This window comes from Protomyctophum parallelum (assembly GCF_964188405.1).
Source record: "Protomyctophum parallelum genome assembly, chromosome: 14".
Classification (NCBI taxonomy): Eukaryota; Metazoa; Chordata; class Actinopteri; order Myctophiformes; family Myctophidae; genus Protomyctophum; species Protomyctophum parallelum.
Window position 1 is genome coordinate 31,864,153 of NC_139709.1, and position 18,662 is coordinate 31,882,814.

The window sequence follows — 18,662 nt, forward strand, 5'->3', positions numbered from 1 at the left end:
CTGAAGTTTGTGGACAGGAAGGTGGACATGAAGCTGGAGAGAAGATGAGGTATCAGTTCGATCTGAAGGCATTGAGAACATTTCATTCCACCAGAGGAGGTAAGATGGAAGCTGATGGAATGATATTTTCCCAAGGCCCACGATAAATTCAGACGAACATTTTTGTCCTTCCTCCAGCTCGTTCACTGGTAAATATGAGAATGTTTCCTGTCATTACTACATGTGCTTCCTGTTCCCTGTACGGTAGGTGAAATGGGTAAGGTATATGTAACAATTTCCACTTAACTGTATTGTTTTCAGTAGCCTATTTGATTGTGTTTTGCCACTTGCTGTTTGTAATGTGTGATTAATCATCTCATTTTGTGTGTCATTTTACAGGTAGAAGCTGAAATCCAGAAAAAGGGAAGATGAAAGCGACGAGGAAGTGAAATGCTGAAGTTTGTGGACAGGAAGGTGGACATGAAGCTGGAGAGAAGATGAGGTATCAGTTCGATCTGAAGGCATTGAGAACATTTCATTCCACCAGAGGAGGTAAGATGGAAGCTGATGGAATGATATTTTCCCAAGGCCCACGATAAATTCAGACGAACATTTTTGTCCTTCCTCCAGCTCGTTCACTGGTAAATATGAGAATGTTTCCTGTCATTACTACATGTGCTTCCTGTTCCCTGTACGGTAGGTGAAATGGGTAAGGTATATGTAACAATTTCCACTTAACTGTATTGTTTTCAGTAGCCTATTTGATTGTGTTTTGCCACTTGCTGTTTGTAATGTGTGATTAATCATCTCATTTTGTGTGTCATTTTACAGGTAGAAGCTGAAATCCAGAAAAAGGGAAGATGAAAGCGACGAGGAAGTGAAATGCTGAACTTTGTGGACAGGAAGGTGGACATGAAGCTGGAGAGAAGATGAGGTATCAGTTCGATCTGAAGGCATTGAGAACATTTCATTCCACCAGAGGAGGTAAGATGGAAGCTGATGGAATGATATTTTCCCAAGGCCCACGATAAATTCAGACGAACATTTTTGTCCTTCCTCCAGCTCGTTCACTGGTAAATATGAGAATGTTTCCTGTCATTACTACATGTGCTTCCTGTTCCCTGTACGGTAGGTGAAATGGGTAAGGTATATGTAACAATTTCCACTTAACTGTATTGTTTTCAGTAGCCTATTTGATTGTGTTTTGCCACTTGCTGTTTGTAATGTGTGATCTTATAATCATCTCATTTTGTGTGTCATTTTACAGGTAGAAGCTGAAATCCAGAAAAAGGGAAGATGAAAGCGACGAGGAAGTGAAATGCTGAACTTTGTGGACAGGAAGGTGGACATGAAGCTGGAGAGAAGATGAGGTATCAGTTCGATCTGAAGGCATTGAGAACATTTCATTCCACCAGAGGAGGTAAGATGGAAGCTGATGGAATGATATTTTCCCAAGGCCCACGATAAATTCAGACGAACATTTTTGTCCTTCCTCCAGCTCGTTCACTGGTAAATATGAGAATGTTTCCTGTCATTACTACATGTGCTTCCTGTTCCCTGTACGGTAGGTGAAATGGGTAAGGTATATGTAACAATTTCCACTTAACTGTATTGTTTTCAGTAGCCTATTTGATTGTGTTTTGCCACTTGCTGTTTGTAATGTGTGATTAATCATCTCATTTTGTGTGTCATTTTACAGGTAGAAGCTGACATCCAGAAAAAGGGAAGATGAAAGCGACGAGGAAGTGAAATGCTGAACTTTGTGGACAGGAAGGTGGACATGAAGCTGGAGAGAAGATGAGGTATCAGTTCGATCTGAAGGCATTGAGAACATTTCATTCCACCAGAGGAGGTAAGATGGAAGCTGATGGAATGATATTTTCCCAAGGCCCACGATAAATTCAGACGAACATTTTTGTCCTTCCTCCAGCTCGTTCACTGGTAAATATGAGAATGTTTCCTGCTATTACTACATGTGCTTCCTTTTCCCTGTACGGTAGGTGAAATGGGTAAGGTATATGTAACAATTTCCACTTAACTGTATTGTTTTCAGTAGCCTATTTGATTGTGTTTTGCCACTTGCTGTTTGTAATGTGTGATTAATCATCTCATTTTGTGTGTCATTTTACAGGTAGAAGCTGAAATCCAGAAAAAGGGAAGATGAAAGCGACGAGGAAGTGAAATGCTGAAGTTTGTGGACAGGAAGGTGGACATGAAGCTGGAGAGAAGATGAGGTATCAGTTCGATCTGAAGGCATTGAGAACATTTCATTCCACCAGAGGAGGTAAGATGGAAGCTGATGGAATGATATTTTCCCAAGGCCCACGATAAATTCAGACGAACATTTTTGTCCTTCCTCCAGCTCGTTCACTGGTAAATATGATAATTTTTCCTGTCATTACTACATGTGCTTCCTGTTCCCTGTACGGTAGGTGAAATGGGTAAGGTATATGTAACAATTTCCACTTAACTGTATTGTTTTCAGTAGCCTATTTGATTGTGTTTTGCCACTTGCTGTTTGTAATGTGTGATTAATCATCTCATTTTGTGTGTCATTTTACAGGTAGAAGCTGACATCCAGAAAAAGGGAAGATGAAAGCGACGAGGAAGTGAAATGCTGAACTTTGTGGACAGGAAGGTGGACATGAAGCTGGAGAGAAGATGAGGTATCAGTTCGATCTGAAGGCATTGAGAACATTTCATTCCACCAGAGGAGGTAAGATGGAAGCTGATGGAATGATATTTTCCCAAGGCCCACGATAAATTCAGACGAACATTTTTGTCCTTCCTCCAGCTCGTTCACTGGTAAATATGAGAATGTTTCCTGCTATTACTACATGTGCTTCCTTTTCCCTGTACGGTAGGTGAAATGGGTAAGGTATATGTAACAATTTCCACTTAACTGTATTGTTTTCAGTAGCCTATTTGATTGTGTTTTGCCACTTGCTGTTTGTAATGTGTGATTAATCATCTCATTTTGTGTGTCATTTTACAGGTAGAAGCTGAAATCCAGAAAAAGGGAAGATGAAAGCGACGAGGAAGTGAAATGCTGAACTTTGTGGACAGGAAGGTGGACATGAAGCTGGAGAGAAGATGAGGTATCAGTTCGATCTGAAGGCATTGAGAACATTTCATTCCACCAGAGGCGGTAAGATGGAAGCTGATGGAATGATATTTTCCCAAGGCCCACGATAAATTCAGACGAACATTTTTGTCCTTCCTCCAGCTCGTTCACTGGTAAATATGAGAATGTTTCCTGTCATTACTACATGTGCTTCCTGTTCCCTGTACGGTAGGTGAAATGGGTAAGGTATATGTAACAATTTCCACTTAACTGTATTGTTTTCAGTAGCCTATTTGATTGTGTTTTGCCACTTGCTGTTTGTAATGTGTGATTAATCATCTCATTTTGTGTGTCATTTTACAGGTAGAAGCTGAAATCCAGAAAAAGGGAAGATGAAAGCGACGAGGAAGTGAAATGCTGAAGTTTGTGGACAGGAAGGTGGACATGAAGCTGGAGAGAAGATGAGGTATCAGTTCGATCTGAAGGCATTGAGAACATTTCATTCCACCAGAGGAGGTAAGATGGAAGCTGATGGAATGATATTTTCCCAAGGCCCACGATAAATTCAGACGAACATTTTTGTCCTTCCTCCAGCTCGTTCACTGGTAAATATGAGAATGTTTCCTGTCATTACTACATATGCTTCCTTTTCCCTGTACGGTAGGTGAAATGGGTGAGGTATATGTAACAATTTCCACTTAACTGTATTGTTTTCAGTAGCCTATTTTATTGTGTTTTGCCACTTGCTGTTTGTAATGTGTGATCTTATAATCATCTCATTCTGTGTGTCATTTTACAGGTAGAAGCTGAAATCCAGAAAAAGGGAAGATGAAAGCGACGAGGAAGTGAAATGCTGAAGTTTGTGGACAGGAAGGTGGACATGAAGCTGGAGAGAAGATGAGGTATCAGTTCGATCTGAAGGCATTGAGAACATTTCATTCCACCAGAGGAGGTAAGATGGAAGCTGATGGAATGATATTTTCCCAAGGCCCACGATAAATTCAGACGAACATTTTTGTCCTTCCTCCAGCTCGTTCACTGGTAAATATGAGAATGTTTCCTGTCATTACTACATATGCTTCCTTTTCCCTGTACGGTAGGTGAAATGGGTAAGGTATATGTAACAATTTCCACTTAACTGTATTGTTTTCAGTAGCCTATTTGATTGTGTTTTGCCACTTGCTGTTTGTAATGTGTGATTAATCATCTCATTTTGTGTGTCATTTTACAGGTAGAAGCTGACATCCAGAAAAAGGGAAGATGAAAGCGACGAGGAAGTGAAATGCTGAACTTTGTGGACAGGAAGGTGGACATGAAGCTGGAGAGAAGATGAGGTATCAGTTCGATCTGAAGGCATTGAGAACATTTCATTCCACCAGAGGCGGTAAGATGGAAGCTGATGGAATGATATTTTCCCAAGGCCCACGATAAATTCAGACGAACATTTTTGTCCTTCCTCCAGCTCGTTCACTGGTAAATATGAGAATGTTTCCTGTCATTACTACATGTGCTTCCTGTTCCCTGTACGGTAGGTGAAATGGGTAAGGTATATGTAACAATTTCCACTTAACTGTATTGTTTTCAGTAGCCTATTTGATTGTGTTTTGCCACTTGCTGTTTGTAATGTGTGATCTTATAATCATCTCATTTTGTGTGTCATTTTACAGGTAGAAGCTGAAATCCAGAAAAAGGGAAGATGAAAGCGACGAGGAAGTGAAATGCTGAAGTTTGTGGACAGGAAGGTGGACATGAAGCTGGAGAGAAGATGAGGTATCAGTTCGATCTGAAGGCATTGAGAACATTTCATTCCACCAGAGGAGGTAAGATGGAAGCTGATGGAATGATATTTTCCCAAGGCCCACGATAAATTCAGACGAACATTTTTGTCCTTCCTCCAGCTCGTTCACTGGTAAATATGAGAATGTTTCCTGTCATTACTACATGTGCTTCCTGTTCCCTGTACGGTAGGTGAAATGGGTAAGGTATATGTAACAATTTCCACTTAACTGTATTGTTTTCAGTAGCCTATTTGATTGTGTTTTGCCACTTGCTGTTTGTAATGTGTGATTAATCATCTCATTGTGTGTGTCATTTTACAGGTAGAAGCTGAAATCCAGAAAAAGGGAAGATGGAAGCGACGAGGAAGTGAAATGCTGAAGTTTGTGGACAGGAAGGTGGACATGAAGCTGGAGAGAAGATGAGGTATCAGTTCGATCTGAAGGCATTGAGAACATTTCATTCCACCAGAGGAGGTAAGATGGAAGCTGATGGAATGATATTTTCCCAAGGCCCACGATAAATTCAGACGAACATTTTTGTCCTTCCTCCAGCTCGTTCACTGGTAAATATGAGAATGTTTCCTGTCATTACTACATATGCTTCCTTTTCCCTGTACGGTAGGTGAAATGGGTGAGGTATATGTAACAATTTCCACTTAACTGTATTGTTTTCAGTAGCCTATTTTATTGTGTTTTGCCACTTGCTGTTTGTAATGTGTGATCTTATAATCATCTCATTCTGTGTGTCATTTTACAGGTAGAAGCTGAAATCCAGAAAAAGGGAAGATGAAAGCGACGAGGAAGTGAAATGCTGAAGTTTGTGGACAGGAAGGTGGACATGAAGCTGGAGAGAAGATGAGGTATCAGTTCGATCTGAAGGCATTGAGAACATTTCATTCCACCAGAGGAGGTAAGATGGAAGCTGATGGAATGATATTTTCCCAAGGCCCACGATAAATTCAGACGAACATTTTTGTCCTTCCTCCAGCTCGTTCACTGGTAAATATGAGAATGTTTCCTGTCATTACTACATATGCTTCCTTTTCCCTGTACGGTAGGTGAAATGGGTAAGGTATATGTAACAATTTCCACTTAACTGTATTGTTTTCAGTAGCCTATTTGATTGTGTTTTGCCACTTGCTGTTTGTAATGTGTGATTAATCATCTCATTTTGTGTGTCATTTTACAGGTAGAAGCTGAAATCCAGAAAAAGGGAAGATGAAAGCGACGAGGAAGTGAAATGCTGAAGTTTGTGGACAGGAAGGTGGACATGAAGCTGGAGAGAAGATGAGGTATCAGTTCGATCTGAAGGCATTGAGAACATTTCATTCCACCAGAGGAGGTAAGATGGAAGCTGATGGAATGATATTTTCCCAAGGCCCACGATAAATTCAGACGAACATTTTTGTCCTTCCTCCAGCTCGTTCACTGGTAAATATGAGAATGTTTCCTGTCATTACTACATGTGCTTCCTGTTCCCTGTACGGTAGGTGAAATGGGTAAGGTATATGTAACAATTTCCACTTAACTGTATTGTTTTCAGTAGCCTATTTGATTGTGTTTTGCCACTTGCTGTTTGTAATGTGTGATCTTATAATCATCTCATTTTGTGTGTCATTTTACAGGTAGAAGCTGAAATCCAGAAAAAGGGAAGATGAAAGCGACGAGGAAGTGAAATGCTGAACTTTGTGGACAGGAAGGTGGACATGAAGCTGGAGAGAAGATGAGGTATCAGTTCGATCTGAAGGCATTGAGAACATTTCATTCCACCAGAGGAGGTAAGATGGAAGCTGATGGAATGATATTTTCCCAAGGCCCACGATAAATTCAGACGAACATTTTTGTCCTTCCTCCAGCTCGTTCACTGGTAAATATGAGAATGTTTCCTGTCATTACTACATGTGCTTCCTGTTCCCTGTACGGTAGGTGAAATGGGTAAGGTATATGTAACAATTTCCACTTAACTGTATTGTTTTCAGTAGCCTATTTGATTGTGTTTTGCCACTTGCTGTTTGTAATGTGTGATTAATCATCTCATTTTGTGTGTCATTTTACAGGTAGAAGCTGACATCCAGAAAAAGGGAAGATGAAAGCGACGAGGAAGTGAAATGCTGAACTTTGTGGACAGGAAGGTGGACATGAAGCTGGAGAGAAGATGAGGTATCAGTTCGATCTGAAGGCATTGAGAACATTTCATTCCACCAGAGGCGGTAAGATGGAAGCTGATGGAATGATATTTTCCCAAGGCCCACGATAAATTCAGACGAACATTTTTGTCCTTCCTCCAGCTCGTTCACTGGTAAATATGAGAATGTTTCCTGTCATTACTACATGTGCTTCCTGTTCCCTGTACGGTAGGTGAAATGGGTAAGGTATATGTAACAATTTCCACTTAACTGTATTGTTTTCAGTAGCCTATTTGATTGTGTTTTGCCACTTGCTGTTTGTAATGTGTGATCTTATAATCATCTCATTTTGTGTGTCATTTTACAGGTAGAAGCTGAAATCCAGAAAAAGGGAAGATGAAAGCGACGAGGAAGTGAAATGCTGAAGTTTGTGGACAGGAAGGTGGACATGAAGCTGGAGAGAAGATGAGGTATCAGTTCGATCTGAAGGCATTGAGAACATTTCATTCCACCAGAGGAGGTAAGATGGAAGCTGATGGAATGATATTTTCCCAAGGCCCACGATAAATTCAGACGAACATTTTTGTCCTTCCTCCAGCTCGTTCACTGGTAAATATGAGAATGTTTCCTGTCATTACTACATGTGCTTCCTGTTCCCTGTACGGTAGGTGAAATGGGTAAGGTATATGTAACAATTTCCACTTAACTGTATTGTTTTCAGTAGCCTATTTGATTGTGTTTTGCCACTTGCTGTTTGTAATGTGTGATTAATCATCTCATTTTGTGTGTCATTTTACAGGTAGAAGCTGACATCCAGAAAAAGGGAAGATGAAAGCGACGAGGAAGTGAAATGCTGAACTTTGTGGACAGGAAGGTGGACATGAAGCTGGAGAGAAGATGAGGTATCAGTTCGATCTGAAGGCATTGAGAACATTTCATTCCACCAGAGGAGGTAAGATGGAAGCTGATGGAATGATATTTTCCCAAGGCCCACGATAAATTCAGACGAACATTTTTGTCCTTCCTCCAGCTCGTTCACTGGTAAATATGAGAATGTTTCCTGCTATTACTACATGTGCTTCCTTTTCCCTGTACGGTAGGTGAAATGGGTAAGGTATATGTAACAATTTCCACTTAACTGTATTGTTTTCAGTAGCCTATTTGATTGTGTTTTGCCACTTGCTGTTTGTAATGTGTGATTAATCATCTCATTTTGTGTGTCATTTTACAGGTAGAAGCTGAAATCCAGAAAAAGGGAAGATGAAAGCGACGAGGAAGTGAAATGCTGAACTTTGTGGACAGGAAGGTGGACATGAAGCTGGAGAGAAGATGAGGTATCAGTTCGATCTGAAGGCATTGAGAACATTTCATTCCACCAGAGGAGGTAAGATGGAAGCTGATGGAATGATATTTTCCCAAGGCCCACGATAAATTCAGACGAACATTTTTGTCCTTCCTCCAGCTCGTTCACTGGTAAATATGAGAATGTTTCCTGTCATTACTACATGTGCTTCCTGTTCCCTGTACGGTAGGTGAAATGGGTAAGGTATATGTAACAATTTCCACTTAACTGTATTGTTTTCAGTAGCCTATTTGATTGTGTTTTGCCACTTGCTGTTTGTAATGTGTGATTAATCATCTCATTTTGTGTGTCATTTTACAGGTAGAAGCTGAAATCCAGAAAAAGGGAAGATGAAAGCGACGAGGAAGTGAAATGCTGAAGTTTGTGGACAGGAAGGTGGACATGAAGCTGGAGAGAAGATGAGGTATCAGTTCGATCTGAAGGCATTGAGAACATTTCATTCCACCAGAGGAGGTAAGATGGAAGCTGATGGAATGATATTTTCCCAAGGCCCACGATAAATTCAGACGAACATTTTTGTCCTTCCTCCAGCTCGTTCACTGGTAAATATGAGAATGTTTCCTGCTATTACTACATGTGCTTCCTTTTCCCTGTACGGTAGGTGAAATGGGTAAGGTATATGTAACAATTTCCACTTAACTGTATTGTTTTCAGTAGCCTATTTGATTGTGTTTTGCCACTTGCTGTTTGTAATGTGTGATTAATCATCTCATTTTGTGTGTCATTTTACAGGTAGAAGCTGAAATCCAGAAAAAGGGAAGATGAAAGCGACGAGGAAGTGAAATGCTGAAGTTTGTGGACAGGAAGGTGGACATGAAGCTGGAGAGAAGATGAGGTATCAGTTCGATCTGAAGGCATTGAGAACATTTCATTCCACCAGAGGAGGTAAGATGGAAGCTGATGGAATGATATTTTCCCAAGGCCCACGATAAATTCAGACGAACATTTTTGTCCTTCCTCCAGCTCGTTCACTGGTAAATATGAGAATGTTTCCTGTCATTACTACATGTGCTTCCTGTTCCCTGTACGGTAGGTGAAATGGGTAAGGTATATGTAACAATTTCCACTTAACTGTATTGTTTTCAGTAGCCTATTTGATTGTGTTTTGCCACTTGCTGTTTGTAATGTGTGATCTTATAATCATCTCATTTTGTGTGTCATTTTACAGGTAGAAGCTGAAATCCAGAAAAAGGGAAGATGAAAGCGACGAGGAAGTGAAATGCTGAAGTTTGTGGACAGGAAGGTGGACATGAAGCTGGAGAGAAGATGAGGTATCAGTTCGATCTGAAGGCATTGAGAACATTTCATTCCACCAGAGGAGGTAAGATGGAAGCTGATGGAATGATATTTTCCCAAGGCCCACGATAAATTCAGACGAACATTTTTGTCCTTCCTCCAGCTCGTTCACTGGTAAATATGAGAATGTTTCCTGTCATTACTACATGTGCTTCCTGTTCCCTGTACGGTAGGTGAAATGGGTAAGGTATATGTAACAATTTCCACTTAACTGTATTGTTTTCAGTAGCCTATTTGATTGTGTTTTGCCACTTGCTGTTTGTAATGTGTGATTAATCATCTCATTTTGTGTGTCATTTTACAGGTAGAAGCTGACATCCAGAAAAAGGGAAGATGAAAGCGACGAGGAAGTGAAATGCTGAACTTTGTGGACAGGAAGGTGGACATGAAGCTGGAGAGAAGATGAGGTATCAGTTCGATCTGAAGGCATTGAGAACATTTCATTCCACCAGAGGAGGTAAGATGGAAGCTGATGGAATGATATTTTCCCAAGGCCCACGATAAATTCAGACGAACATTTTTGTCCTTCCTCCAGCTCGTTCACTGGTAAATATGAGAATGTTTCCTGCTATTACTACATGTGCTTCCTTTTCCCTGTACGGTAGGTGAAATGGGTAAGGTATATGTAACAATTTCCACTTAACTGTATTGTTTTCAGTAGCCTATTTGATTGTGTTTTGCCACTTGCTGTTTGTAATGTGTGATCTTATAATCATCTCATTTTGTGTGTCATTTTACAGGTAGAAGCTGACATCCAGAAAAAGGGAAGATGAAAGCGACGAGGAAGTGAAATGCTGAACTTTGTGGACAGGAAGGTGGACATGAAGCTGGAGAGAAGATGAGGTATCAGTTCGATCTGAAGGCATTGAGAACATTTCATTCCACCAGAGGAGGTAAGATGGAAGCTGATGGAATGATATTTTCCCAAGGCCCACGATAAATTCAGACGAACATTTTTGTCCTTCCTCCAGCTCGTTCACTGGTAAATATGAGAATGTTTCCTGCTATTACTACATGTGCTTCCTTTTCCCTGTAAGGTAGGTGAAATGGGTAAGGTATATGTAACAATTTCCACTTAACTGTATTGTTTTCAGTAGCCTATTTGATTGTGTTTTGCCACTTGCTGTTTGTAATGTGTGATTAATCATCTCATTTTGTGTGTCATTTTACAGGTAGAAGCTGAAATCCAGAAACAGGGAAGATGAAAGCGACGAGGAAGTGAAATGCTGAACTTTGTGGACAGGAAGGTGGACATGAAGCTGGAGAGAAGATGAGGTATCAGTTCGATCTGAAGGCATTGAGAACATTTCATTCCACCAGAGGCGGTAAGATGGAAGCTGATGGAATGATATTTTCCCAAGGCCCACGATAAATTCAGACTCACATTTTTGTCCTTCCTCCAGCTCGTTCACTGGTAAATATGAGAATGTTTCCTGTCATTACTACATGTGCTTCCTGTTCCCTGTACGGTAGGTGAAATGGGTAAGGTATATGTAACAATTTCCACTTAACTGTATTGTTTTCAGTAGCCTATTTGATTGTGTTTTGCCACTTGCTGTTTGTAATGTGTGATCTTATAATCATCTCATTTTGTGTGTCATTTTACAGGTAGAAGCTGAAATCCAGAAAAAGGGAAGATGAAAGCGACGAGGAAGTGAAATGCTGAAGTTTGTGGACAGGAAGGTGGACATGAAGCTGGAGAGAAGATGAGGTATCAGTTCGATCTGAAGGCATTGAGAACATTTCATTCCACCAGAGGAGGTAAGATGGAAGCTGATGGAATGATATTTTCCCAAGGCCCACGATAAATTCAGACGAACATTTTTGTCCTTCCTCCAGCTCGTTCACTGGTAAATATGAGAATGTTTCCTGTCATTACTACATATGCTTCCTTTTCCCTGTACGGTAGGTGAAATGGGTGAGGTATATGTAACAATTTCCACTTAACTGTATTGTTTTCAGTAGCCTATTTGATTGTGTTTTGCCACTTGCTGTTTGTAATGTGTGATTAATCATCTCATTTTGTGTGTCATTTTACAGGTAGAAGCTGAAATCCAGAAAAAGGGAAGATGAAAGCGACGAGGAAGTGAAATGCTGAACTTTGTGGACAGGAAGGTGGACATGAAGCTGGAGAGAAGATGAGGTATCAGTTCGATCTGAAGGCATTGAGAACATTTCATTCCACCAGAGGAGGTAAGATGGAAGCTGATGGAATGATATTTTCCCAAGGCCCACGATAAATTCAGACGAACATTTTTGTCCTTCCTCCAGCTCGTTCACTGGTAAATATGAGAATGTTTCCTGCTATTACTACATGTGCTTCCTTTTCCCTGTACGGTAGGTGAAATGGGTAAGGTATATGTAACAATTTCCACTTAACTGTATTGTTTTCAGTAGCCTATTTGATTGTGTTTTGCCACTTGCTGTTTGTAATGTGTGATCTTATAATCATCTCATTTTGTGTGTCATTTTACAGGTAGAAGCTGAAATCCAGAAAAAGGGAAGATGAAAGCGACGAGGAAGTGAAATGCTGAAGTTTGTGGACAGGAAGGTGGACATGAAGCTGGAGAGAAGATGAGGTATCAGTTCGATCTGAAGGCATTGAGAACATTTCATTCCACCAGAGGAGGTAAGATGGAAGCTGATGGAATGATATTTTCCCAAGGCCCACGATAAATTCAGACGAACATTTTTGTCCTTCCTCCAGCTCGTTCACTGGTAAATATGAGAATGTTTCCTGTCATTACTACATATGCTTCCTTTTCCCTGTACGGTAGGTGAAATGGGTGAGGTATATGTAACAATTTCCACTTAACTGTATTGTTTTCAGTAGCCTATTTGATTGTGTTTTGCCACTTGCTGTTTGTAATGTGTGATTAATCATCTCATTTTGTGTGTCATTTTACAGGTAGAAGCTGAAATCCAGAAAAAGGGAAGATGAAAGCGACGAGGAAGTGAAATGCTGAACTTTGTGGACAGGAAGGTGGACATGAAGCTGGAGAGAAGATGAGGTATCAGTTCGATCTGAAGGCATTGAGAACATTTCATTCCACCAGAGGAGGTAAGATGGAAGCTGATGGAATGATATTTTCCCAAGGCCCACGATAAATTCAGACGAACATTTTTGTCCTTCCTCCAGCTCGTTCACTGGTAAATATGAGAATGTTTCCTGCTATTACTACATGTGCTTCCTTTTCCCTGTACGGTAGGTGAAATGGGTAAGGTATATGTAACAATTTCCACTTAACTGTATTGTTTTCAGTAGCCTATTTGATTGTGTTTTGCCACTTGCTGTTTGTAATGTGTGATCTTATAATCATCTCATTTTGTGTGTCATTTTACAGGTAGAAGCTGAAATCCAGAAAAAGGGAAGATGAAAGCGACGAGGAAGTGAAATGCTGAAGTTTGTGGACAGGAAGGTGGACATGAAGCTGGAGAGAAGATGAGGTATCAGTTCGATCTGAAGGCATTGAGAACATTTCATTCCACCAGAGGAGGTAAGATGGAAGCTGATGGAATGATATTTTCCCAAGGCCCACGATAAATTCAGACGAACATTTTTGTCCTTCCTCCAGCTCGTTCACTGGTAAATATGAGAATGTTTCCTGTCATTACTACATACGCTTCATTTTCTGTGCACGGTAGGTACGAAGTGGGTAAGGTGTATAATCATGTGACAATGTCCACTTAACTGTATTGTTTTCAGTAGCATATTTGATTGTGGTTTCCCGGGCTCTTTGTAATGTCACTGCGTGATCTTATAATCATCTCGTTGTGTGTGTCATTTTACAGGTAGAGGCTGGAATCCAGAAAAAGGGAAGACGAATGATGGAAGGAACTGAGTGAAACGCTGATGTGAAGTCTGTGGACATGAAGGTGGACATGAAGCTGGGGAGAAGCCGAGGTATCAGTTCGATCTGAAGGCATTGAGAACATTTCATTCCATCAGAGGGGAAAATATCATTCCATCAGCTTCCATCTTACCTCAAGGCCCACGATAAATTCATACGGGCATTTTTGTCCTTCCCCCAGCTCGCCCACTGGTAATGTTGAGATTAAGAAGAATGTTTCCTGCCATTACTACATACGCTTCATTTTCTGTGTACGGTAGGTATGAAGTGGGTGTATAATCATGTGACAATGTCCACTTAACTGTATTGTTTTCAATAGCATATTTGATTGTGTTTTCTCTTGCTCTTTGTGATGTCACTGCGTGATCTTATAATCATCTCATTGTGTGTGCCATTTTACAGGTAGAGGCTGAACTCCAGAAAAAGGGAAGACGAATGATAGAAGGAAGTGAAATATGCTGAAGTCTGTGGACATGAAGGTGGACATGAAGCTGGGGAGAAGCCGAGGTATCAGTTCGATCTGACGGCATTGAGAACATTTTATTCCATCAGAGGAGGTAAGATGGAAGCTGATGGAATGATATTTTCCCAAGGCCCACGATAAATTCAGATGGGCATTTTTGTCCTTCCCCCAGCTCGCCCACTGGTAATGTTGAGAAGAATGTTTCCTGCCATTACTACATACGCTTCATTTTCTGTGTACGGTAGGTTCACTGTAACAAACAACCATGAACGGTACTTTCACATAGGATGTTTTCAATTTACACAAAAATTGATTTCTCCTCTTGTGAAAATCCTGACTCTACTTGTGAAAATCCTGACTCTACCTGTGAACCTTTGACCCTGTTACGGTAAACTATGTTTTCTTTCCTGGGCAGATTTCCCCAATCCTGGATTGCACAACAATGGAAATTCTGCATGAGTCAACCACTGTATATAAGCACTACCACCGTACAGTTTACTAAATAGACACAAAGATGAAGACTCAAATGAGTATGACATTGTTCTTCACTCTTGCTCTGCTTGCTTTGCTGGCTAGAGCTGAACCCAACTATGAAGACTTCATCTTAAACCTCAAATTTCCTCTGCAGAACTATCGCCTGCTTCACAATGATGTCAAAATTGAAATTGTAAGTATGTCAGAAGACCTACTACTTTTATTTGCACAAACTCTTGGCAAAACAACATATTGCAAATGGAAAGTCATATTACACTGACCATTTTCTTCTTATTTTTTTCCTTTTTTGCAGATTTTGACATTAATTTCTTCCTGGGAATGAATAAAGATCTAATCTTATCTATTTAATTTCATGACAGCTGCAACCCGAGGATGCCGACCTATCTGCCGTTTCTTTCAGAAGGCTGATTTTTACTGCACAAGAGACAGAGTGTAACTCCACAAGTGACACATTGTGTTCTCTGAAGAAACATGGGGTATGTTTAAGAAATAATTTATAAGTTGACTGCAACTATATATATTTGGTCAACACCTTGTGTTTAGATTGAAATACAGTATGTTCTTCAGGTCTTCAATAAAAATATAAATAGATAATATCTTTTTTCAGAAAAGAATGTTGTGCGACATGGATGTTACTCACCCAGTTCAATACGTTGACGAGATCAGTGCCTTTGAAATCAGATGTGATGTGGCAGAACAAGATTTGCAGGTACATAATTGCATGCAGACCTTGACCAATATCTGTGTTCAAAGATGCTATATTACCGGTATTCTATTAGAGAATTCAGATTATATTCCTTTGACCTTTGAATGACACATACTGTAGGCAGGCATCAAGTAACACACTAGAAACAATCTTCAGTTATACAAAAGAACAATACTGTAGGTTATGTAATAACCGTGGTTATTTAACCACAACATTTGCGATAGACACGCTTGTGAGAACATCCCAATTGTTCCACTTTACAGAAAAAATATATACACTCCCGCGGCCTGATGCTTTAAGACCATGGGCTTTGTGCGTGATGACGCAGCACGCTCCTGCTCGCGAGGGAATAAACCCCTCTTTCGCTACCGCTTCTCACCCCAGGTAAACCCTTTTCTTGTGCAAAAAGCAAGCGAGAAGGGCCACCCGGTGTATCTTTCACAAATGTTATGGTTAAATAATCACAGTCATTATTAACTGCTAACATTTGCTTTAGATACGCTTGTAAGACTCATACACTCCCTTCGTTATCACTAAGAGAGAGAGAGAGAGCAACTATCCCCTGCTGAACGCGTCCTTGGACGGTGAACACGGGATCTATCGGGTCACCGGGCGTAATTTACGCGCACCCTTCATAAACCGCCTTATGAGGGTGTCCTCACTCAGGGCCTTGTTGTCTATGCCAATGTGGCAAGACGATATGGCCACCAGGTTTACCTTCAGTGAGGAAAAGGAATTGCCTTTATGTAGGAGTTCTTGTAGAAAGTAAGAACCTCCCTCTTCGAGCTGCGCACCAGCGCTCAAAAACCTTCCATGCTATGTCGTACACCTTGATGGTGGACTGAGCCCTGGCCCCCTGAATTGTGGTAACCACATTCGCGGGTAGGCCTATGTCATGGAGATTCTTTGCGAATTCAGTGAGCCCTAACTATGGAAGCCAGGCAGAACATGTCTGTCTGTCTGTGTGTCACGGTGTGACACCACCCGCCACCAGAGGGCTCATTTACTATGGAAGCCAGGCAGAACAGCTCAGTTAGTTGTCTAACGTGTGTCTAACATTAACATGGTATATTAATGGCATAGTAACAAATGAGTGGTATTCCCCTTTAAAATAACCTGAAAAATGCACACCTTTTCCCTAAGTGTTACTGTCCATTATTCCAGACGTATAGGCTACTTTGTTGTACGAAGTTGTTCCACACAAAAAAGTAATCAGATCTACAAGCCCACAAAGTGTTACATCACGTGTTATGAACTTGTAGATCTGCTATTTTCGACACCATCGTACAACTACATATTAACCAGGCTTTTACTTGATCTCTTGTCTCCTGTAATGACAGAAGAAGATCAGGACAAGAAGAAGCAAGTCTGGACGCAGCGGTCGTGGTGGAAAGGGAGGAGGTCGACGAGGTCGACCAGGCCGTACTGGATCTGGCTCCTTGGTAGCTAAAGGGCCGATTCATACTCCTATTTTAGAGCCGAATAAAAGTCGCTTCGGCTCTGTAGAGCCTACAATGTGACGTCATTTGAGGTTGGGGGGGGGGGGGGGGGGGGGGGGGTACCGTCCTAAAGTCTGCTCTTCGGTGCTACTGAAAATTTCTGACGAGCCGAAATCATTTCGGCACTACAGCGCCGAAACAGCGGTAAAATAGGAGTATGAATCGGCCCAAGCCGTTGCTTCATTGCAATATACTGGATATTGTTATTGTGTAAACTACTGTTCATTTGACCAACTTTAGAAACATGCTGTATTTTTGTAATTATAATTAAAGTACTGTTCAATTCTTATACTTCACTTCACCTTTGTGCCAAACAAACCTGATATTCCCAGGATCTCACTGGTCAACAAAACCACCTTGAAGACCCTAATAGGAGCCCTCGTACAAGGTTTCTTCGACTATGTAGGCACCTCTTGGTACCACAGCACCTCAAAGGCCCTTAAAACAAGGCTCCAGACTTCCAAAAACAAACTGGTCAGGCTCCTCACCCCCGAACCCACCTCACCCCTGCCCACTTTGACAGGCTGGAATTGCTTAGGGTCGACGACCGAGTACAGCATCTTGCAATGGGTCTGGTCCACAAGATTCGCTACACCACCAAGATACCCATGTACCTGTCTAAATACTTCCTTACTGTTAACGTCCACACCCACAACACCAGAGGGAGTGGAGTGCAACAAACCATGTTCAACCCAGATTCGCCAAAAACGAGGGACTAATTTATTTTCGCTCCTATGCTACCAAAATGTGGAACACCCTACCTATGTCATTAAGACATGCGAAGAAAAAAAAAATCGGAATCCCCCCACCTCTTTTCCCCCTCACTATATCATTCTTTTCCCTTTACACCTCCTTTATGTTGAATTCCTGTTTTGTTCTTTGGCTATATAGAAGTGTACGTCTCTAAATGTTTTGATGAATTGAACAAGGTGGACCCTCTTATAAACAAGTGTAATGCTTTATTGGGTCGTCCACTCACAGTTGACAGTCTTTGTATTGAGTTGTGCTTGAAATATACTGTAAATCTGCAAACTGTCAATCAATCAATAACAAATGCACCACTAATGTATCAATTGACAATGCAGAAGAATTAATGAAATAATAATAATAAACTTTATTTATATAGCACCTTTCATACATAAATGTAGCTCAAAGTGCTTTACAGAGCAGAAAAGATAATAAAAACAAAAGCAAAACAAAACAGCATTAAAACAGGCAAGCAGTTAAAACAATAGGACAATAACGCAGTGTCAAATCAGGAGAAGGCAGTGGTACAAAGATAAGAACAGGTAAAATAAGGCAACGACATTAAAAAACAAGCAGTAATATAAATAAAAATAAAAGATCACTTAAAAGCAATATTGTAGAGGTGGGTCTTGAGCTGAGCTTTAAAAATGTCTACAGAGGCTGCCTGACGAAGGTACAGTGGAAGCATGTTCCATGCCGACGGCCCGTAGAAGCAAAAAGCTGCTTCCCCGTATTTTTTAGTTGCCATTTTTTTAGGCAAAGCGAGCAGGCCAGCAGTGGTAGACCTTAGGGGCCGGTTTGGGACATATTTAGGCAGGCAGTCATGTAGGTAGGAAGGTGCGAGACCATTGAGAGCTTAATAGACAAGTAAAATAATTTTAAAATCAATCCTAAAAACAACAGGAAGCCAGTGCAGTGATGCCAAAACTGGAGTAATATCTTCTCTCATCTTAGTTCTAGTTACAGAACTAGCTGCTGCATTTTGGACAAGTTGTAGTCTGTCAGTTGTTTTCTTAGGCAGTCCTGAAAAGAGCGCATTGCAGTAGTCAAGCCGAGAAAAAACAAAGGCGTGGATTAGCGTTTCTGCATCGTCCAAGGACAAATAGGCTCTGATTCGTGCAATATTTCTAAGGTGAAAAAAGGCAATCTTGGTAACATGATTAATGTGTGAATTAAAATTCAATTCAGAATCAATAATAACCCCCAGGTTCTTTACTGTACTGTTACTTTCTACAGTCAGGTTGCCAAGCCTGCTTATTATTGATTCTTTCTGCTCGCTAGAACCGATTATGAGA

General features: G+C 40.8%; 1 protein-coding gene across 2 annotated transcripts in view; it reads left to right on the forward strand.

Annotated features, from left to right (window-relative positions):
* The window catches only part of LOC310871459 (uncharacterized protein), a 42,567-nt gene that overhangs the window by 21,745 nt on the left and 2,160 nt on the right, over nt 1-18,662 (forward strand). For both annotated transcript variants that reach the window (XR_014570303.1, XM_083782991.1), the window contains exons 1-4: nt 14,436-14,587; nt 14,775-14,891; nt 15,023-15,124; nt 16,462-16,522. Coding sequence is in view for 1 of the 2 variants with exons in the window: in XM_083782991.1 (XP_083639117.1) it covers nt 14,447-14,587; nt 14,775-14,891; nt 15,023-15,124; nt 16,462-16,522 (421 nt within the window). In the remaining variant the exon portion in view is untranslated. Of the gene's footprint in view, nt 14,588-14,774; nt 14,892-15,022; nt 15,125-16,461; nt 16,523-18,662 lie in introns of those variants that run through there.